The sequence below is a fragment of the Montipora capricornis genome, chromosome 1, assembly GCF_036669925.1.
Source record: "Montipora capricornis isolate CH-2021 chromosome 1, ASM3666992v2, whole genome shotgun sequence".
Classification (NCBI taxonomy): Eukaryota; Metazoa; Cnidaria; class Anthozoa; order Scleractinia; family Acroporidae; genus Montipora; species Montipora capricornis.
In genome coordinates, this window is record NC_090883.1 from 19,049,858 (window position 1) to 19,073,553 (window position 23,696).

A 23,696-nucleotide genomic window follows, 5' to 3' on the forward strand; every position below is an offset into this window, starting at 1 on the left:
ATACATCCTTTTTTTCCTCAACTATTTCCCTAATTCCAGTTTTTTGCTGCGCATTTAAGCTAGGAATTCTAAATGTATTACTAACAACATCAAACGCTTCTTCAAAGGTCGCCATTTTGATAGCTTTGAACTCCAAGATGAAACAAACAATATGATTGGTTAGATTACTTTGGCGCGCAGAGTTCTCAACATTTGTAACCCGAATGATGATAGGTTGAAGTGGCAGAAAGGAATGTTGTTCGAATGTGAGCAGCCGTTTGTGGGGAGGAGCGTTGCGTGACGACACTAAAAACGGCTGCGAGGGAGACTATTCTAAGCTAGACAGTAAACGAAATCGTCATTTCTCAGCTAAAGGTTAAAACTTCAGCCAATTCTCAGGTATCAACCATTACGAACCTCTAGCTTACTGTAACACCACATTCACGACTTGGTTCATAGAGTTCTTTGATTCTTAACTTCTAAGTGTTTCTAAGAAAACACTATCTTTATCCAGAATAGATGAAGACTCTTCATATTGGGGCTAATTGTCCACGGGAAGACTCTTGTGGATACCGATGTTGTCAAGTCTCTAAGAAAAAAATTGTGTCCATGCGCGGCCATGTAATGTCCTTTATTTATTTTAGTTCCTTACTCTCAATGAAGTTATTTTTCATTCGAGGGACTTCAATTATCAATCCTCGACTTTTCATCTTTCCCTTCGTTGACCGTCTGGGTGATGGGCGATGCCGTGAGATGACTGCTTGGCGCCTTTATCCCTCATGGTTATTCTGGGGCAGCCCGTGCTGAAGTTAATTTGTTTATGACACGTAAATTAATTGTAAAATGAAAATTTGCATTGGTACCGATGAAAAAAAGGAGATTTTTGTTGTTGTCAAGTCTGATAAGTATCAAAAGAACAATTTCAAATAATGAATAATGTCACTTATTTATCTTTCCCTGATTTTTCAAAACGTGCAAAACGCTATCTACGAGATTTATCTGTCACGCCACGCTGGATATGTCACCTTCCAGATTGTAATTTATCCATTGAATTACACTTTCTACCTTTCGAACTTGGGCTTAGCTAAAGAACCACCCCATGACAATTCCTATTGAGGACACAGAAACCCTTGTCCATAATCTACTCCTCGACCTTTTACAGGACGTATGTTGGTTTGCGTAGTAAGCGTTTTTGTTCAAAGGAAGGGAGGGATGATAAGGGTTTTTGTTCGTACGGGATCACTTGCTATCCAAACTGTGGAAATTTCTGTTACCTGAACCAAAAGTGGAGGCTCCCACTGCTCTCCCCGATTCGAGTTGTCAGACTGTGACCATCACAATGCCAACGGCTGCAGAAAGGATCTCCATTCAATTAAGGAAATTTTGGAAAGGGAATTTATATCATGGAGCAATTGATATTAATTAAACTCAACACCTGGGAGTGATGCTAGTCCATTATCACTTTCTCGCATATAAAGTTCCGCCTCGCGGCCTTTGACTGCTTTAATACTTTGGAAGTTAAGTTTTTTCCCATTGTCTTTTAGGGGAAGATGATCTTCTGACGTTAGTTGCAAATTCGACTGGAATATTGACGGCAAATGTTTCGACAGGAGCCCATGACTAGGAGCGAAGAATTTCCATACTAAGCCGATGTCGCTGCATTTCCACATACCGATCTAATTTTAGACTACGTTTTCCGCAAAAAAACCAAAAAAACAAAGGCTGTTCCATTTTGGTGACGTTGTGACGCTGTTGTCATTGGTCATCAAGCTCATGCAGGAGTCTCATTCGGGGAAAATTCAATCTCTAATGTAATGTAACAATTTATTTATCCACGGTGGAATTCATTCAGGTACAATAATTAAGTTAAAATACTAAAAGTTAAAATACAAAAATTTGGTATTAGTATTATTATTATCACTAATTTTGTGCAAAATCTAAAATTTAATTTTACGATCACTAATTATTTACAATCTAGCATTAGATAGATAAATATAAATAAAACCTGTTTCCATGAATGTCGTGCCTCTTATCGTTATTCCAGGAATTCTTTCTTAATTAATAGCGTCTTAAATCTAGTTCGAGATTCTGGTTTGAATTGCACCACTGTAATGAACACTTTTACTCAAAACAAATCGGTCCGTAAAAACGCCGTGACAGGAATATAGGGCTGTTGTTCGCTCCAAGTCATGACTTTGGTTTTGATGATTCCTATGACGATGCAATGATCTTGTTCGATTCTTGTTACAACCTGGTTTTCACTTGCAACGAAAGCACAAGCGCAAGCATAAGTAGTTAATGCGAGTGAAAGCGAACGTCGGCATAAGCATCAAAATTAACCACGGCATCCGCCATTTTGTTGAAATGCTCAGACGTGGGGAATCTGGCCAGACGTAACAAATTTCCTTGTGCTTATGCTGTGTTTCTTTTTCACACAACGCAAGTGAACGCAAGCGTAAGTACAAGCACAAGGAAAAGAAAAAAACATTGATGCTTGTGCTTATGCTTGCATCAACCCCGTTTTCACGGTGAAATAAATGCTCTCATGCTTTGCGCTTGTGCCTGCGTCGCTGGTGTTATCGTTGTGTTAGTTCACGTGGCCTGGGACCAACTTCCAGTCCGGCGGTTTTATTCCCAGTGCCCACTCCATTGCAACCTCGTGCTTTTTGTTTTAAGTTTCACGCCTTACTGGAGCACCTCTCGTGTAAGTTTCCACCGTTCCCTTCTTGCACTGCTTTTCTGTATGTTATCTTTTGTACTTTTCCTTTCACTAACCTTGTTTTGCTCACTTTTTGGCTAAGTAGTTTAAAAGAAGTTTGTGCCTGGTTGACACTGAGGCCCGAACACGACAACTCGTGATGCATAACTACGGAGTGCCAAATGTGACGATAGTGTGTAAGTTTCACATTCATGTCAATTAATTCAGGACACCACCAGTATCTCAAAAGGCCTGCTTTCCAAATTCAGTTCGGGCCTAAAATTTTCACACTTCCCATTCGATACTTCCAAAGTAGCATTCGATATATACGACTAATGCTCATCTGTAGTTCAAATTTCTTTCGTATATTAAGGATCTTCATATCATTTTAGAACTACATCGTATTTTACGCCCACAAACAGATAACTTTAAAGATGAAATGTCTATTTATACAAAGTTTAAAAATGGTGGATCAAGAAGAAATGTGCATACATACATCGCGACAGCAAATAAATAAGAACTACAAGAAATATTGCTATGACTTCCTAGTTTTTGCGTAGAAGCTCAAATTTCGTCACTGATATGTGCCACCAAGAAGGTTTATATTTTGACAATCAATGTGCTCTGCGGGCTGTTACCATGGTATCGCATCTAGATTGAAACAAGACCTATAAATGATGCTTATTCCTCAGTTATGCAAAATTTACTCAGTTTTTTGTTGTTGCAACATTTGCTTACATAATATAGTAAAAATAGAGGATATTACATGGCCGCGCGGGGATACGGATTTTATCTTTGAGTGCTGAAAGCTCGCGTTTTATTGGCTAATCGTGTTCGTTACCATGACGACAGCTATATCCTCACATGTGAAAGATAAAAATGATACGTTCACTGCGCGCGGTGAAGATATGATTTTTTAGTAAAAGGAGAAATCCTGGTATTTCATCAGTATCTATATAATAAATAGAGGATATTACATGGCCGCGCGGGGATATGAATTTTATTTTCGAGTGCTGGCTGAAAGTATCTCTCACGAGTGAGCGAAGCGAACGAGGGAGAGATACTTTCAGCACGAGAAGATGAAATTCGTATCCCCAAGCGGCCATGTAATGTTCTTTTTATTATATAGGTATTGATGAAATGTCCAGATTTAAAACAACTTGTTTTTTTCATTTTCAAAATGATGAAAAAGTGGTCACCAACCGCTAAAACAGGCATGTTGCGTAATATGAAAGAAGATATGAAAGTTATGAAAAGCAAATCATGATAATGTAAAATTTTGCAATAAAAATGTTAATGTAGTAGAGAAGAATTATACTGAAGCACAAAAGTATCTTACAATGAAGACGAAGATCGCTTGTTATTGGCTAATCGTATTCGTTACCATGACGACACCTATATTCCAACATGTGAAAGATAAAAATGATTTGTTCACCGCGCGCGGTGAAGATATGATTTTTTAGTAAAGGGAGAAATCCTGGTATTTCATCAGTATCTATATAATAAATAAAGTACTTTTAACGGCTGCCGCTTATCATAGAATTTCAACAGACTGATTTTTCATAATTCGCTGATAGCAAGTGGACTCTTCTTGAAAGATATTTTGAATTTTCCCAGCCTTTTGTCTGTTAGGTTTCTGATTTATCCATTGAATTGCACTTTCTATGTTTCGAACTTGGACTTAGCTAAAGAACTGTCCCATAACAATTCCTATTGGAGACACAGAATCCCTTGTCCATATTCTACTCCTCGACTTTTTACGGGATGTTTGTTGGTTTGCGCAGTAAGCCTTTTCGTTCAAAGGAAGGGGTAATGAGGGTTTTGGTTCGTATGCGATCGCTAGCTATCCAAACCGTGGAGATTTCTGTCACCTGAACCAAGAGTGGAGGCTCTCACCACTGTCCCAGATTCGAGTGGTCAGACTGTGACCATCACAATGCCAACGGCTGAAGAAAGGGTCTCCATCCAATTAAGGAAATGTTGAAAAGGGAACCTGAATCATAGAGCAATTGATATAAATTTAACGCATCACCTAGTGTGATGCTAGTCCATTATCACTTTCTCCCATATTAAGTTCCGCATCGCGGCCTTTGATTGCTTTAATACTGTGGAAGTTAAGTTTTTTCCCATTGACTTCCTCGTAGGTTGAGCAGTTTGATGGCATTTTCAGGTCTTTCAGGGGAAGACGATCTTCTGACGTTAGTTGCAAATTCGACTGGAACATTGACGGCGAATGTTTCAATAGGAACCCATGACTAGGAGTGAAGAACTCCCATACTAAGCCGATGTCGCGGCATTTTTACAGACCGATCTATTTTCAGACTACGTTTTCCGCAAAAAAAAAGGCAGTTCCATTTTGGTGACGTTATGACGCTGTTGTGATTGGTCATCAAGCTCATACAGGAGTCTTATTCGCGGAAAATCCAATCTCTAATGTCATGTAACAATTTATTTAGGTAGGTAGGTAAAGTCTGCTTACGAGCCTAGAAGGTCCATCAGGCCGGCGCTTATCTCCGGTTTCTGTAGCACGAAGCGACTAGGAGTATTTCTACTCCCCCCTGGATGGGATGCTAGTCCACCGCAGGGTTACCCACAGCGTTAAATTCGCCAGTACCCATCTATACATCTGGGTGGAGAGAGGCACTGTGAGAATAAAGTGTCTTGCCTAAGAACACAACACAATGTCCCCGGCCAGGCCCCGAACCCGGACCACTCGATCCTGAGTCGAGCGCACTAACCATGAGGCCACCGCGCCTCCCTCAACAATTTATTTATCCACAGTGAAATTCATTCAGGTACAATAATTAAGTTGGTATTACTATTATTATTATTATTATTATTATTATTATTATTATTATTATTATGACTAATTGTGTAAAATCTAAAATTTAATTATTACGATCACTAATTATTTAGAATCTAACATTAAATAGATAAATATAAATAAAACCTGTTTCCATGAATGCCGTGCCTCTCTAATCGATATACCAGTGATTCTTTCTTCATTAATAGCGTCTTAAAATCTAGTTCAAGATTCTGCTGGAACCACTGTAACGAAAACTTTTGCTAAAAACAAATCGGTACATGAAATCTCCGTGACAGGAATATAGGGCTGTTGTTCGCTCCAAGTGGCATCGACCAAATTCAAAAAAAAGGAAAGAGACAAAAACTAACTTGAAGGCTGCTGCTCATATCAGATTCAAATATGTTAGAAACGCAAAATCAGCAAGACATGTCAATCAAAAAAAAACAAAAAACTTGTAGTTACAGATGTAAGTGATGAAAACAGTGACTGGCTGAAACGAGATATTTCATCCATGAGCTCTCAAGTAGTACATGGCCTGTCTAAATGCAGAATCAATTTATCTAATAGTTTTCTTAAAACTCTGGAGAAATTTAAAAAAAAGACACTCAGGATTGTATTACCATTTGTCCTACAAAAATGCTGATGTGAACAGAGAACAAAACGAACATGACTTCACAAAACTAAATCCCCCAGCTACCCTAGAACAAAACTCCAAAACACCTTCTGAGGTTGAGGATAAATGGCACTCCTTATTGATAGCCAATCATTCAAACAACTTCAACCAAGAGAATTGCTCACTGTTAGGGTTAGAATTGCACACTGGGGTAGCCTACTTCAGAATGTCAAGAGCAACAACAACAACAAGAGCAAATATTTTGTGCAGATAAAACTCAAGAGTTGTTAAGATTGGTCAGACTAACTACAATGATCTAAAATTGGAAGATACGTTGATGTTCAAAGCACTTCTGATTGCCATGGCTTAACCTGTAGGATCGATTTTCGCAGGCTTGGCTGTGATTGGTCCAAAAATACAATAGGCAGACCAGTGATCCAGCCGTGGTTTGGGGCAAGTAACGCGGGCTCCCAATACGGCTGGAAATCGAGCCTACTTAACCTAAGGACTGGTAATAACCGCAAGTAAGGCCACCATCACCCCTGGGTTTTCAGGGAAACAAAGAGTTTGAGTTAATCATGGTTTTATATAATTTCTAAACAAGGTTGATGAAAATAATATAAATGAAAACCATGCAAATAAACACAGAAACTTTAAAAGAGGAAACTACTATGAAAAAAAAAAAAGCTTTAGAGCACTTTCTGTCTGGTAAGTCAGTTTATTCTTAACTGTTAATAGTAATACAAGACTCTGAAAGTTAGCAAATGACTAAAATTACCAGCATATCATGCAGTTAATAATCAAATATGAATCCTAATCAACAGTGATTTAGATAAACATGTACAGGCAACAACTAACAATAAAAGAGTCCGACTTTTCGGCGACAACTTGGCGCCATTGTCAAGGGAAACTAAATTAAATATGCGATTTCAAGAGTAACTAAAGCCGTGTTCACACTAGGCCTCGATTATGATCGAATTATAATCGAATTGAATATGAAGTGGATTCACATCAACTAATTACAGCGCTTGATTATGATTGGATTATAATAATTTCAAACAACCTCAAGGGGGTTGTTTGAAGTAATTACAGTGCGTAATTGAACAGAATGGCGAACACGTGGTGGTATGAACAGACGAAACTTCTAATCGCTTCAGGGAGCGAAGGTTTGGATTTGTCTCTTCTATTCTCGGAAGCTATCCTTGGTTCTTTTCTCGCGTCAAGCACATAATGGTGATGATAATCGCGGCAACCACGCGATACGGCGCCATTTTGCCTCACACTGCGAGGTTACCCTGCGTATTGTATTTGAATTTTCGCAGATGTGATCAGAACCATAATTGAATAAAATTGAATGGAGTGTAATGGCCTGAGTTATACCTCAGTTGATCATAATCAACGTTGAGTGCGAACACGGCTTAAGAGTTCAAAGTCATTTATTTAATTTGAATAAGTTAGACAAACACCTTTGCGAAAATTGAGTCTGATTGTACACTTAAACACGGTCGTAATTCTTTAATGAGTAACATCTCGTTAACGAGACAATCAAACTTGTTCCGGCATTTCTTCAACACCTTAAAGCAATTGCTAAGGTCATCCGGAACCGTGCCTGCGTGTCTGTTATCGTAATGTTTACGCACTGACTGGAATATGAATCACAAGTAAGTGACAAAAATTCCCCGGGGCTAGATTGCAGAATACCCGGCCTACGAAATGCCCTACTTAAAAAAGCTGCCACCGCGGTCCCGCAGTCGTGTCTAACAATGCTGCTTGTCCGCAGTGGCATAGGACAGAAAATGATATTCATATAAACAACTCTGTTCCTAAACCGGGTATTCTGCAATCGCTTTAGCTTTCGTTTTGCTGTTCCGTTAACTACACTTTTCACGAGATCGTGTGAAGAAGAAAGGATTCATTTACTGATTAAGCCTAAGTGCTCGTTTCATTGATTAGGTCTAAGCACTCTCCTAAAATTTTAGCTTTCATTTTGCGGTTCGGTTAACTACACTTTTCACGAGATCGTCTTGCCCTTGAACAATGCGGATCGCGGTGGCAGCTTTTTCAAGTAGAACATTTGGTGGGCCGGGTATTCTGCAATCGGTTTCTCTCATTGTTAATTAATAAAACAAGATGCACTTCGACACTTTGATCACCACGTTTACTTGGCGCCATATTGTTTCAGCGGCATCATGGGATCGTGGGCGCACTTAAACACCGTATGCTTCTTGCCGGTTACGTGAATTTTGCGTCCGGAAGACGAAGATTCAGCAAGAAGGTTAATTGAAAATTTAAATCCATCTTCAGTTGTGAATGCTGAAAACATTGATTTAGCCAAATTACCGAAGGACTTCCTCGGAACTAGCTTGATATTGATAATATATTGATAATGAACTTGGACATTGCATAATGAGTTTGAACTTTGTATGGAACCTTCAAAAAGCAACCTGTACCCTTAACGTAAAGTGGGTTGAAGAACTTGTCCGCTCTGTTAGAAAGCGAACACCTGCAAAATTGACTGCACAAGGTGATTAATAAATGGCCATAAATATAAGCTGAAAAGTACGTTAAGAAACCAAGTTCCTCTGATTATAGAGGCTACAGAAACTGTATACAAGCCGCTCCTGTTATTTTATCTCGGTCGGAGACTGGTACGAGCATTTTGGTTGTGTGGGGGCCTAGGCCGAGCAATTGCAGTATTGCGTTTACTCGTAATAAAGGTTAAGTATCTTGCCACGCAAGCTGTAGGAGAATAAAGAACTATGTTTTGAAGAGATGAAAAGCAAGGATAAAGGACCCATTTTTGCCTTGCTATGGAGAACACGGACTGTGCCTCGTTCCATTTCAAATAACCTTAAAGAACACCATCACCAAACTAAAGACAAAGCCGAAAACAACAATGGCTTTAGAGGTCTTTCTCGTGCTGTTTTTTGTGCTATTTAATAATTATGACTTTCCTTGCATGCAAAGTTGGCGACCAAAATTTATGATCTGGTGATCAAATTTTCCCCATTAGTCGCCAGCTGGGGACCTGAACAAAAAAGTTGGAGCGCGAGTGGTTGTCTTAGTGTGTAGGATTCGTGGACGCCGCGTACTAGCGGGCCTTTCTTCATTGCGAAAGATTGGTGTTATCTCGTGGTCGATTTGTTCTCATATGAATGGGATCTTAAAGGACAGCATCAAACGTCAAGAAGCATGCCCATGCAAATGTGACTTTAAATGATCGAACGGCAATCATTTCTTTTCCAAATTCCACACTAATTCCAATGGACTGGCATAAGCGCTATTCATCAGATGCTCAGGGTCTACTGTATCTGATATTTGTTTGTGCCTATTGTTTGCTTTAACCAATCCCGTAAGCTATTGAAATAGCTGCATTCTGACACGGGGGTAACCGGTCGTTCCGCCCCACGTCTTATTGTGCCGAAGCATATATTTCCATGATTAAGACTAAGCACTTATTTTAGTGATAAACAATTATGGTTAAGGCTATTAGTTACCCGTGAAATAAGGGTTCACTGAATACTGTGGGGCGGAACGACCTGTATTCGACACGGACCTTCAGTATTCCGCGTGTACCTGAAAGAGTACACCGGCCTAACCAAATTTCACAGCTGGTTGACGTGGCACTTGTTTAAGGACGAAGCTCAGCAAGACTTAGGCATTTCAGATCAATTGAGATAAATTCATCAGCGAATATGATCAATAAATACATTTCAACGCACGAGATTGCTTATTCCGCGACAAAAATTCACATTAACCAGGATTTCATAGCTTGCGTCCTTTTGTTCTCGCAACTCTTAATGTTTATTCATCAAGACCCCTTTGCTCGGCCACTTCTCTTCAGCCTTTCACACATTCTCTTCTAAGCTATGCGCACTGCCAAGAGGTAGTCAACAACTTTGAGGCAGCAATAGATATTCTGCCTTTATCTCACCCTGTGATTCTAGCTCTACTTCACTGATCTCCTGCCATCTGGGGGGAAATCCCCCACGTGGTGTAAAGGCTTTCATCTTACTGTGAATAACCAGCTAATGGTTCTTTAGTCCACTCACTACCTTTTGGAAGTTTCAATAGGGAGCTTAAGCAACAACAACGGCGACGACAACGAGAATGTCACAAATTTGCATATTTAGGGTGCCTTCGATTGACCCTATTCCGGAATGAGAATACGTGTAGTGATGATTTAAAACACTATGTGTGGCGTTTTGCAGCAACAAGGGTAATAAAGCTATGTTTAAAATGGCATTTTAGCAGATGTTTGACAATATTAATATGAATCTCCGCAAAAACAAAGGAGTTTTAACTTCTATTCCATGTATTCCTATTCCAGAATACGGTCAATGGAATGCGCCCTTAGTGAGCAAAAGCAATAGTTTTGCACGCTCTGCACGTGAATCTTTTCATTTGTGTCTATTTGTTTGCCGTCGTCAGCAAAAAAGCAACGTGAAATGACCAAGGAGAACATCAGCACTTAAGGATAAATTTTCATTTTCTCTCCTAAATTGAGTGACACCTTTTGTCACGTTAAATTGTTTGGAATAGTCGCGAAGCGATTACAATAACGCCACTTCACATTTGACGACAACGTTCTCGTTGCCGTCGTTGATGCTAAAGCTCCCAAAAATCACGAGGCGTCTCTCTTCTGTTGTTCTTCAGGTTGACGTTGCATCCAGATTCAATTCATAAAGAGCGCATAGACCAAGAGGTGTAGCTCCTGACTGGTCTCGAATATTCGCATTCGCCCTGTTTTCAAGCAACAGTTTGACGAGAGGTACTTCCTTCTGCATGACTGCTCTATGAAGAGGCGTTGCTCCCTGCAAGTCTTGAATGTTAGCATCCGCCTTTATTTCAAGCAATAGCTTGACGAGAGGAAAATCCTTCTGCGTGACTGCTTTATGAAGAGCTGTTTCTCCCTTCCCGTCTTGAATATTCACATTCCCCTTGTTTTCAAGCAACAGCTTGACAAGAGGTACGTCCTTCATCATGACTGCTTTATGAAGAGTTGTTTGTCCCTGATGGTCTTGAATATTCACGTCTGCCTTGTTCCCAAGCAACAGCTTGACGAAAAGCATATCCTTCTGCACGACAGCTTTATGAAGACATGTTCGTCCTACACAGTCTTGAATATTCGAATCCGCCTTGTTTTCAAACAACAGCTTGATAAGAGATACGTCCTTCAGTGTGACTTTAGTTTCAGTTGTGACTTTATGAAGAGCTGTTTCTCCCCCAACGTCTTGAACATTGGCATCCGCATTGTTTTCAAGCAATAGCTTGACGAGCGGTACGTCTTTCAGTGCAACTGTTTTATGAAGAGGCGTTCGTCTCGACTTATTTCGAATATTCACGTCTGCCTTGTTTTCAAGCAATAGCTTGATGAGAGGTACGTCGTTGGTCGTGACTGCTTTATGAAGAAGGGTTTCTCCCCGCCGGTCTTGGATATTCAAATCCGCGAGAGTTATGTCCTCCTGTGTGACTGCTTTATGAAGATCTGTTTCTCCCTTTTGGTCTCGAATATTCACGTCCGCCATGTTTTCAAGCAATAGCTTGACGACAGGTACATCGTTCTGCGTGACTGCTTTATTAAGAGATGTTTCTCCCTTTTGGTCTCGAATATTCACGTCCGCCATGTTTTCAAGCAATAGCTCGACGAGAGGTACATCGTTCTGCGTGACTGCTTTATGAAGGGATGTTTCTCCCTTCCCGTCTTGAATATTCACACCAGCCTTGTTTTCAAGCAATAGCTTGACGAGAGGTACGTCCTTCTGCGCAACAGCTTCATGAAGAAGTGTTTCTCTATTTTGGTCTTGAATATTCGTATCCGCCTTGTTTTCAACCAACAGCTTAACGAGAGGCATGACCTTCTGTATGACTGCCATATGACAAGGTGTTCGGCCCTTCTGGTCTTGAATATTCAAATCAGCCTTGTTTTCAAGCAATAGCCTGACAAGAGTTGCATCCTTCCCTGTGACTGCTTTATGAAGTGGGGTTTCTCCCGAACAGTCTTGGATATTCACATCCGCCTTGTTTTCAAGTAATAGGTTGACGAGAGTTATGTCCTTCTGTGTGACAGCTTCATGAAGAAGTGCTTTTCTATTTCGGTCTTGAACATTCGTATCCGCCTTGTTTTCAAGCAACAGCTTAACGAGAGGCATGACCTTCTGTGTGACTGCCATATGACAAGGTGTTCGGCCCTTCTGGTCTTGAATATTCAAATCAGCCTTGTTTTCAAGCAATAGCCTGACAAGAGGTACATCGTTCTGCGTGACTGCTTTATGTAAAGGTGTTACTCCCAACCAGTCTTGAATATTCACATCCGCCTTGTTTTCAAGAAATAGCTCGACGAGAGGTACGTTCTTCTGCGTGACTGCTTTTTGAAGAGGCGTTTTCCCCCAATGATCCTTAACATTCCTATCAGCTCCATGCTCCAAAAGCAATCTAGCCACCATGTAATTATTGCCAGATGCTGCAAAAAGCAAAGGTCCTTGTTTACCTGGGGATGTTTGAGCATTTACGTCTGCCCCAAGATCAATCAGGGTCTTGATTAACACACCAGAGGACATCGGACTTGCCAACAGCAATGGTGTGATATTGCTCTTTGCAGCGACATTGACATCAATACCATCATTAAAAACGAGCTCAATCACCTTTTCTACATCGCCGCTCATTGCGCATGAGTGCAGCTCGCTTAGTGTTTCGTCAATCGCAACCAATCTTTGCCACAGTTTTTCAATATCAGCATGACCTGGTTTTCTGCAATCAAGGGCTGATAGAATATCAACTGCTGATTTGCCGCAGAAAATGGACGCCTTATTACTTATTGTTTCAGATTTCATCTCTTCCACAAAGTTCTCTAGATAGGTACTTGCTCTGTCAACAATGTCATAGTCTCCTTGTAAGACAGCTGCCTGTAGTAGATTAAACCCTGAATGGCTGTCCGTGCGTAAGAAAGCCCTTTTTGTAAATGTCCTGAGACTCAGCTGCAACAAAACGTGTCAAATATCAAATCACTTCGTAACGACTGCATTACCCCACGGGATAACGAGGCCAATGGAAGCCTTTCCTTTGGATGAGACTTTTTGAAAAAAGCCCCCCTCTTCTTCCTTTATGGGAGATTCATGCATCTCAGTTGACCATCTCTATTTCAGTTAGAAAACTCTTTCCTTCAGGAACATACGGAAGCCACGAAAGGGACAAGGGCACCCAACGAGCAAATTAAGCCAAAAGCCTTTCAGAGACATGTCTAGGCTCCTTGTAATGTATAAAGACTGTCTACAGAGATGTTGTTATCACCTTGAAAAATTTGATCTCTTCGGATATCTTAGCTGAAAATTGAAGTGTCCGAAATTTTTCGGGAATGGTACATGTATCTTCATTTCAGAAATTGCTAGCTGAACGTTGAGGAACGTTATCTTCTAGGAACTTCCAACCGAACCATTTGCTCATCCGAAACTGCCAGGTGACCTTTTTAAACGCCAAAAATTGCAAAAATTGGCCTTCCGAAAACGTAAGGGACTAATTTTCCTAGGTTGCGAATCTTTTAGGTGATGTTTTAGTAAAGAAATCTGTAGCCGTCTGGCAACGTAGAACCGAAATTCTTAGAACATTTTAACTCTCCCGAACACATATTTCACCGAAGATTGTCGTTGTGTGCCCCTGAAGGGGCATTTCAGTTTGGTTTTCGAAATTAAGAGAATTTCCAACTGAAATTGGAGTTTCTGTGGGAATGCATGCTAACTCCTAGAGACTCTGAAGACTCGCTGAGCTCCATATTTTAAAACCACATTTAATGTTTAGTTCGTAAAAACGTCCGCAATACAGTTCCACGATGGTCTTCATGCAACGTTCTTATTTGCTAGTTTTCGTAAAATTGTACTCAATGTTATGTTTTTTATCGTAAAATTGGATTCGATCCCTTGACGTCGGAATAGAATTGGCCAGGAAGTTCCTGTGCGATTCTGACTTTACTACAAACCGTTTGTAGTAAAGTCGGACAACAACATTGAGGCCCTATTAGGGGTTATCGGGATACGGGATATTTGGGTAAAAAATTATAGGGATACGGGATATTTGGGCGGAAAATTAAAGGGATACGGGATATTTTTAAAAAGATTCTGGGATATCGAAGTTATCATTTTTTAAAAGAATCAAATAAGAATTAACGGGATACGGGATATTTTGGCCAAAAATTAATGGGATACGGGATACTCAGACCCCCCCTAATGGGGCCTCAACATTGACAACAACGCGAACAAACAAGCAAATGAGAACGTTGTGTGACTGCGTGACGACCATCGTGGAACTGTGATTCTGTTGTTTTGTTTTACGAAGTAAACATTACAATGCCATTTTACAGTGTGGAGCTCAGCGAGTCTTCAGTGTCTCTGGCAGTTGGTGTATATTCCATAAACTCCAATTTCAGCAATTTGGAAAATTCTCTTAATTTAGAAAAACAAACTCCGGTTTTAGGAGTTAGATGCTCGCAAAAACCAACATTCACTTTAAAACACAAAGTCCGATTTAGAAAAAAAACTAAGGTGTCCCTCAAGAGCTCTCATACCTTTCGTGGGTTCCTTAATTTTTTTTGACTAATTTCCACCATAAATGAAGGACAGGAAAAAATGAAACAAAAATAATTGGGAAAAAAAAGACACCCCGACCCTGACCCCGGCCCCCCATTCTGGCTACTACCTGAGTTTTGCGTGCGCTGTATTTACATTTCAAGGGGAAAATTGACGCTATTTTAGTCAAACTTCAGAACGCTAAAACACGTCTTTACATCAATGAAGACCAAAAATAACGCGTTACATGGTTCGTACAACTTAAGGCAAACGAAATTCAAGGACTTTTCAAGGACTTTTTAAGGACAAATTACAGTTTTCAATAAACTGACATTCTTGGTCCCACTCAATGGAGACATTTGCGAATTTTAAATAGACCACGGTGGGTCACATTTTATACTGTAATATTTTGTAATAACACTTTTTAAAAGGACAACAGTCACTGGCCATGACTTGAAGTTGCATCTGAGTATAGAAATAGTATTTGAAGATAGAAAAATCATATTGTTCATAAAAATGTTACTAAGAGATCGATGATGATGATGTTTTTAATAGCAGCCTTCTAAATTGCCTCTCTTTGGCTGCCTTTCTGAGCGTTATTCGCTTCCGTACGACTGAAACCCGATTCTGACCTTAGATCACAACTTGAAGTAACTTCTTTGGGTAAAAATATACCGACCAGCGCAGACTGAGTTAAACTTGAAGTTGTACAAGTGTTATTTTATGTTTATCGCCAATCATGTGAGACTTTTGAGTGCTTTCTCCCATGCGTTCAATGTTGATCACCTTTTTGAAAACACAACACATAGCCTTGCGTTTGTCGCCTTTAAATTCTTTTACCCAGGTACAGTTTGGATCACTTAACCATTTAAATTGAAAACGAACAGAGAAACCAAACTATTTACACGGTGCAAAACATGTGGCGGACAACCCACAGGTTGGTGCAATGTGCATGAAATTGCGGTGAAGATGCAGTTTCGCTTCATGTACGCCTTTGCGTTTTTTTCCTAGAAGTTTCTCACCGTAATCGCTTATGGCTTCTTATTAGTCATAAATGGCCAACTTTTCGTTGGCAAAATAATTTAATTTCTCAGAAAATGATGTGGCATAAACAAATTTGAGAATTTCAAGGACTTTTCAAGACCTAATAAAGAAATCAAGTACACAGTAAATTTTAGAGAGTTATAATAACTCCCCTAGTAGAGTTAATTTTACTCCTCATGGTGGAGTTACTTTTTTTCGAGCTAAAATAACTCCATAAAGGAGTTATTTTCTCTCGAAGTAGAGTTAATGTAACCCATAAGGATGGAGTTATTTTTGTGGAGTTATTTCAACTCTCAAAAGGAGTTTAATTTAACTACCTTCTGGAGTTAAATTTTAGGTTGGAGTTAATATAACTACTATTGAGGAGTTATTTTTAACTCTAATTTGATAGCAATGTAGGGGAGTTATTTTAACTCTGTCATTGGAGTTGGTATAACTCACTATTTTGGAGTAACTTGTACTCCAGGAGGAGAGTTATTGTTACTCTCATATGGGAGTAACGCCAAAAGAGTTACTGTAACTCCAAAAGGAGAGTTAGTTTAACTCTTATCATGGGTGTTATTTTAACACTCTCAGTGGAGTTGGTATAACTCACTGTTTTGGAGTAACTTTTACTCCAGAAGGAGAGTTATTTTTACTCTCATATGGGAGTAACGCCAAAGGAGTTACTGCAACTCCAAAAGGAGAGTTAGTTCAACTCTTACCATGGGTTTTATTTTAACACTCTCAGTGGAGTTGGTATAACTCACTATTTTGGAGTAACCTTTACTCCAGGAGGAGAGTTATTTTTACTCTCATATGGGAGTAACGCGAAAGGAGTTACTGTAACTCCAAAAGGAGACTTAGTTTTACTCTTAACATGGGAGTTATTTTAACTCTGTCAGTAGAATTGGTATAATTCACTGTTCTGAGAGTAACTTTGACTCCAGAAGGAGAGTTTTCTTAACTCTCATATGGGAGTAACTACAAAGGAGTGACTCTAACTCTGAAAGGAGAGTTGGTTTTACTCTTGACATGGGAGTTATTGCCGTAGAGTTACTTTAACTCTGACTGGAGAGTTGGCGTAATTCACCTGTCTAGAGTTTTAACTAATTGATTCTGCATGCTCCAATTATCTCGTGTCTAGGAGACAATACTTCGTAGAGTTACTTTGAATCTACCAGTGGAGAGTTAGTGGAATTAGTATCAATTCCTCTTTACCCTCTAAACAGAACGCATTCTCCAAAGGTTACTTATTGGCTTTGCAAGGAGAGTTACAGCTGTAACTTACTTCTAGAGAAACACAAAGATTACAGCGATACGCTATCACTGATGCGCTCGCTGATTTCTGTTTCCCACAAGCTTATTTCACGGTTTCCCTCGTTGTTGCGACATGCTGTGCGACAAAGCTCAAAAGATCATTGTTCTTTGACAGTCATGTGACAAACCACGTGATCAAGGTTTAAGCGGACAATGCGACTTTTATCACCAACGTATTCCTCGTTTTCGTTTGCAAGGTTTGGGTCAGTCGATCTTTCGGTAAATTCCAGGTTCCTTTCAGCTTTGAGTGGAAAATAACTCTTCAACAGGTACGTTATACAATATGCAAACTCTTTCTGTCGAAATCTGTATTAATCCTACAAAAGCTACATGAAATGTAAGATAAGCATGCATGCCGTTTCGATTGTGAAGTTAATGAAAAGGTTACATGTAGGACTAAAGCTTATTGTTCAGCACTTGAATAGAATGATTTTGAGTTCTTGGTACTTAAAGGCCTATTGCTTGCATTAAGTCAATTCTAGATGATGGACAGTGAGTTTGATGCTCACTACCCTGCTAGCAGAGGTTTCTGTATGGGAGGTGTTTTAGCATCTACGGAGTCGTTCGCTTCTATTTGTATTTTGCGTAGTCGGCTTATTCCAGCTTACTTCCTTGAGAGAAACTTTCTCTCGGGGAGGTAAACGAGCCGACTGTGCGAAATACAAGATAAGCGAACGACGTCATACATGCTAAAAGACTTGCCAGAAAGAAACCTCTGCTTGCATGGGAGGTGCTAACTATTGAAATCAAGATGTCTCACTGTCCATTTAATTCACTTTCGACTTGAGGCTAAACGGAATTCAAAAGTTTAAAACTTTTTAAAAATATTTCCTTTCCATGCAATATTTATTGCTGGCGAACGCGAACGGGGCAAAACCGTCGGCAGAGGGCGAAACTGGCTGTTTTCCGTCAGAGGCTATGGGTCTGTTCAAGGCCAAAAGTTAACGCCGTTACCTGTTAAATTGTAACAACCAGATTATTTGCATGCATTTGGCCATAAAGCCAAGCATTCCCTCTAAGAATGTCAGGTTTCGTGGGTGACAATTCTGTGATAAGGAACTAGCTTATAATTCAAGGTCGATGATTTTGAGTGAAAGGTACCTTCATGTGCTCATGGCAGCGAGCAAAACTTTGTTTACAGCCAGCCAATTTGCCTGAAGCCCGGCCCTTTATGAAGCCCCTGCCCATGTTACTGAAAAATAACTAATACAGTTTATATCCTTAATTCTAATAAGCTCCAGCTGCCACTCCTGCACTCAAACAAAAAAGCTTTCACAGGTCTGCTATACACTGTAAATAAATTTTCCTTTGGGAATCAGCGACTTCACATTGAAACAGGGAGATACACCATATCCAAGACTCCTAAAAATTTGCACAATGAATTATGACAATGAAAGCCATGTCATGATCTCTTGCACATTTTGCAATGATGCTCCAAACTTTATGATGAATTTACTGAATATAACTTCTCTTAAGACTTGGATGTCAATTTTTAAAATTCTGTTCATATCGACCCCTTTATTTGTACATGTAGATCAGTTGGTGCAGTTGTTTATGACATGAACTGTAGACACATGATAAGATTTGCAAACCTGTTTCCCTGGATGCTCGTGTACCTAACACCAAATTATTGATGTCTCTGAATACTCTGGTACTTAACACTAAAATATTGATGCCTTTGTTTAAAGGCTGGTGTACCGTTGACGTAATGTGCATTTGTCTGGACAGAATCGGGTCCGGACAACCTAACCGGCGCCAGCCAGGAAATTATTTCAAGCCCTGACATAAGCATAAGTACAAGTTAGTAACAGTGCAAACATCGTTATGCTTATGCCTATGTCACTGTATAAACCAGCCTCAAAGCTGTTGTCTGAAATAGTTCCATGTACCCATTACTGCATTAACCAAAATGTTCTAATCTAAAGCATTAAATTTTTCTTTGTTGCAAGGAATTGAAGAGGCTGCTGCTGTGGTAATATTGCCCAGGCTTCTGAAAGAAGGAGGAGGAAGTCTCTCCAAAGATCTCCATGGTAATACAATTTTCACTTTTAATTCCCCTGTAGAAATTACATGTTCATGTTTTAGGAAAAAATCAAATTCAGGTAAAAAAAATTTAAACTAGGTTGAATCTTAATTTCCCTTGTCTCCTAATCCTAATACAATTATTATTCATTGTTGGTAATTAAAAAAAAAATATTTTCAACTTACACATGCAGGTTTAAATTGTCTTATCCCATCCATGGGAGAGTTTAAGAGTTAATTATACCTTGTCTACAGATGATTGTCTTTGGGAAATACTGACCATGGAGCAAGCTTGTTTTCTACATTATTTATTGTCTGAACTGCCAAATGGCCAACTCGTGTGTACAGTTTATCATGCAGCCAGTACGTGCTCTTTTATTTCTCATTGGAACTGGCAGTTGACACAATGTAACCCCAAGATTAATGATTATGATTAAAATAAAGGTTCCTGCAACTTGACTGTCAGTGGCAATTCAAGGTCTCAATACATTTTGTCTGTTTTTGCAGGAAGAGGATTCATTTTATAAAGCTATAGAAGAAAGTAGATTCCCCAGAATAGTTGGCTCTGGGGAATTTTGGTGTCTCAATCTACTGTGTGTGGGTGTGGAAGGAGTTGAGGTCCTCACGTTAGGTGCAGGGACCTCACTTGCGAATTCTCTGGGCCTCGTCGTGGCATCCTTTTTTGTTTTTATCATTTCATACCCAGCTAAGGCCAGTAATGCTTATCTTTTTTGTCAGACATTGTTAGGGAAACATCAGCCTCAGGCTGCTAAAAAGAGGGTGGCAGTCAACAAATTTATTTCGAGTCTTTCGTAGGACGGGTGTAAGTGACCACCTTGATTTTCCTTCCATACCCTTACAACCGATAATTACTTTTAATAGTCTTCATAGCTGTTGATGGCCATTGGAAGCCGATCAACCATGAAGTTATTTTAAATTCTTAAGAGCCTACTTTTCAACAGATGTAATAATACATGTACAGGTCCATGTTTGTCATTTACACTATATTGTACTGAATTTAACTTAATGAAAACTGTATATAAATTTCTTCAAGGTTTCAGTAAGGATTTATTACAAAGAGTTAATGTTTATTGAGAAATTTAGTGCAATTAAGGAGTAAATATTTTATATGTTGAGGAAAAATTGTTTATTTAATTCATCACATTTCAAAATAATTATTATTGTAGTAATATTGCAATATAAATTTCTTCAAGGTTTCAGTTAGTATTTATTACAAAGAGTTAATGTTTATTGAGGAATTTATTACAAGGAGTAAATATTTTATGTTGAGAAAAAATTGTTCATTTAATTCATGACATTTCAAAATAATTATTATTGTAGTGTTATTGCAATATAAATTTCTTCAAGGTTTCAGTTATTACAAAGAGTTGATGCTTATTGAGGAAAGATCCATTTTGTTCATGGTATATAAAATGCAGTAGTAAGCGATTGATAAGCAAGAGGTTAGTTTTTAAACATGAAACATTGTCTCATGCATTCAAAATTCATTTGTTAATGTGGCATTTCAAAATTTTAAATCATTGCTTATGTGTAAGTAATTTGTTTTGGAATGTTCTACCAGTAAATTGCATGATGTACAAGAAATAATGTTGTCTTTGTTCTATTGTAAAAGTGCAGTTAACCCCAGATTTGGAGTTAAAGTAGAGGAGTTGAAATGACCCTCGGAAAGGAGTTATTGTGAACAGAAGATTTTTACCCCAGTTTTCGAGTAATTTCAACCCCAGTTTTGGAGTTGAAAAACAAGGGGTTAAAATTACCCAAAAAAGGAGTTATTTTGAACCTAAAGCCCCATTTACACGAGCAATTTTTCCTTGACAAGTCCACTTGTCAAGGAAAACTTGCCGACTGTACACACTAGCAAGTTTTCCTTGACAAGTTTTCCTTGACAAGTTTTTCTTGGTAGTGTAAATGAAGAATATGACAAGTTTTCCTTGTCACATTTTCCTTGTTGTCCATCTACACGAGCAAATTTCAGACTTGACAATTTTTCCTTGTCAAGGAAAAGCTAGCATGCCAGATTTTCCTTGACAAGGAAAATTTGTCCACTATTCCCCATCTACACGAGCAAATTTTCCTTGTCAAGGAAAACTTGTCAAGGAAAAATTGCTCGTGTAAATGGGGCTTAAACTTTGTACTCCATTTTGGAGTCATAATAACCCCATTTGAAGAGTTGTATTAACTCCAGTTTTGGAGTTTCATTGAGGAGTTAAAGATACTCCAAAAAAGGAGTTATTTTGAACCTAAAAGTTATACTCCATTTTGGAGTCATAATAACCCCATTTGAAGAGTTGTATTAACTCCAGTTTTGGAGTTTCATTGAGGAGTTAAAGATACTCCAAAAAAGGAGTTATTTTGAACCTAAACTTTGTACTCCATTTTGGAGTCTTTATAACTCCAGGAAGAGTTAAAACTACCCTATATGAAGAGTTAACTTAACCCCAGTTTAGGAGTTATTTCAACTCCAAAAAAAGAGTTATTTTGAACCTAAAATTTTAACTCCATTTTTGGAGTTAAATAACTCTCTAAAAATTACTGTGTACTTTTCACGGACCTCAAACAATTTCAAGGACTTTTCAAGACGGGTACTAAAATTCAAGACCTTCCCAACATTGTGCGAACCATGGCTTTACTTTTGTTGCCAATAGCAATTTAAGTGCACTGAAGCTACTCGTTGTTGTTTGCTGCCATGAATGGAAGTGAATTGAACCTTGAAAAAACTGGCCAGTTTTTTCAAGTTTGGAGACGGTGTCTTCATAAAGTTGCCAAAAACTAAATACGAATAGCTCTTTGTGCAATAAATATATTTCAGATCTTGTCAGTGGGTTGTCAGGAATGTTGTATGTGTGAGGTAAACCATTAAATTAGATTTTTACCAAAAAAACCGCAAATTTAGCATGAGTGCCTCTTTCAGTCTCATTTGCGCAAGCCACGTTAGTTATAGAGTTCTTCAGTTGTTTTGACTCATTCAAGCTGACAAGTTGCTAACCCGTGTACAATAAGGCCTTTGCAGCTGGCGATCACGTGGTTAAAAAATGCCATACTGGAGAGGAAATTGCACACAGGAACATGTAAAACAAAGCAACTTAATTTGAATTTTCTTTGTTTTAGATGTTGGCTTTTGTACCATGTGATCACCAGCTGCAAAGGGCCCATTTGATAACAAGAAGCGTAGACTTGTGAACTGTTTGCCTACGACGGACGCAGTCATAGAGCTAGGTGTGTAGACAATTTTACTGAGTCGTTTCTTGTAATTTTTCTATTGATTTCTACTAAGGCCGAGCATTGACGGACCTTTTACTTTACATTTTAGCTCGAATTTGTTGTAATTTATTGAAATACGATTCTGATCTTCTTATTTGGCGTCCTTGGTTAACGGAATGTTCCTTCCAGTTCTAGGGTGCAATGGACAGCTAATGTACTGTGTTACGATTGGACTGTTCTAATGTACTCATCTCAGCTCTCGAACGTTCAAAAGTTTATTTTTACTAACTTAAGGCTTTTCTGTTTTCTGTTCTTTATATGAATCTCCCTTTTTATCTTAATTTGTAATTCTATCTAATTTCGTCTCTCTTCTATTTCATTTATAGTCGTAAGTTAGGAAGGGAGCTCATAGTAATAAGCCCCTATGGTTTCTTTCCTCGCCAGGAAAAAAAATCTCTTTTATTTTGTGTCATAATGTTACTTCAGATCCTTTAACTTTATACATACGTGCAATGTATTTAAAAACGACATTTCTGACACTTGTAGCCTGCGAAATTGGCAGAAATAGATATTTTGCTAGCACGGACCAGAGGACTGGGTCTGGTTGTCTGGTGGGGATTATGAGTATTTTGTCGTTACGAGTAGTGAACCGTTAGGGATTTGAATTAGTCTAAGTTCAGCTTCCTTCGCCAACTTTTTTGTTCGCTTTTCCCCTTAGCTTCCATAGTGTAGTGGTGGCACTTCCACAGGGTTTGGAGAATACATTCCCACATTCCCGCAGGGTTTTGGGTTTTCGTATCGGGCAGGTGCACTGTGTATCTTTCCTTCAATAAGTTTTAAGTAGATCAGTACCATCAAGTATGCTAACATATTGTTATTTGGGAGCGGAGTTTCTGTGCATATGGCAAACAAAATTAAACCGGCTTGTGGCGCTTGCTGTCCTACATGCCCAAGTATCTACACACTTGGGTTGTGATTGAGTTAGTTGTGTTGTGTGTCTGATTGGGTAGTGAAGTCAAAATTTATTTTCTTTCTTTCTTTTTTTTTTTCTGGCAAAGAAATAAATGAAATGAATGAAAATGAAACTGTGAGCATTGTTACCCAGAATTTCGCTTTTTTCTGTGCCGTACAAACCGCGTAAACTTGGCAGAACTAGCAGCAATTGAGACTTACGACCGTGATGTGAGAGGAATGGGTCTATTCTTGATTTTACTTCAGAAACTGCTTTGCATTCCTGCAATTTGTGACGTAAAATCGTGAATAGACCCATGCCTCTCACGTCACGGTCGTGGGTCCAAATTACTGCTGGTTTTGATAACTTCGCGCATCTTGTCCGGCAGATGAGAAGAAAAATTTTGACGTATGAACGGTAAAACATGTTTGCTTTTGGCGGCAAATTAATATTGTTGCCAAAAGAATACACATGTAGGTGCACTTTTAGGTTCTTTTATCTTG

The 23,696-nt window shown here is 39.0% G+C and overlaps 2 protein-coding genes and 1 long non-coding RNA gene across 3 annotated transcripts in view; 1 reads left to right on the forward strand and 2 right to left on the reverse strand.

Moving 5' to 3' along the window:
* Positions 1–115, reverse strand: part of LOC138052134 (uncharacterized) — a 2,957-nt gene extending 2,842 nt beyond the window's left edge. The window contains exon 1 of the mRNA XM_068898513.1: positions 1–115. This exon is cut by the window's left edge and continues 352 nt beyond it. Within this exon, the coding sequence (XP_068754614.1) occupies positions 1–115 (115 nt within the window).
* Positions 116–10,567: 10,452 nt separating this feature from the next.
* On the reverse strand, positions 10,568–15,013 carry LOC138059866 (putative ankyrin repeat protein RF_0381). The gene is made up of 2 exons (XM_068905513.1): positions 14,987–15,013; positions 10,568–13,073 (listed from the first exon to the last, which is right to left on the reverse strand). The coding sequence occupies exons 1-2, from the start codon at positions 15,011–15,013 to the stop codon at positions 10,749–10,751; spliced, it is 2,352 nt and encodes a 783-aa protein (XP_068761614.1). The 3' UTR covers positions 10,568–10,748.
* Positions 15,014–17,146: 2,133 nt separating this feature from the next.
* LOC138019896 (uncharacterized) lies at positions 17,147–20,624 on the forward strand. Its single transcript, XR_011126264.1, has 3 exons — positions 17,147–17,266; positions 18,947–19,027; positions 19,527–20,624. It is a non-coding gene; the product is annotated as an uncharacterized lncRNA (long non-coding RNA).
* The last annotated feature ends 3,072 nt before the right edge of the window (positions 20,625–23,696 follow it).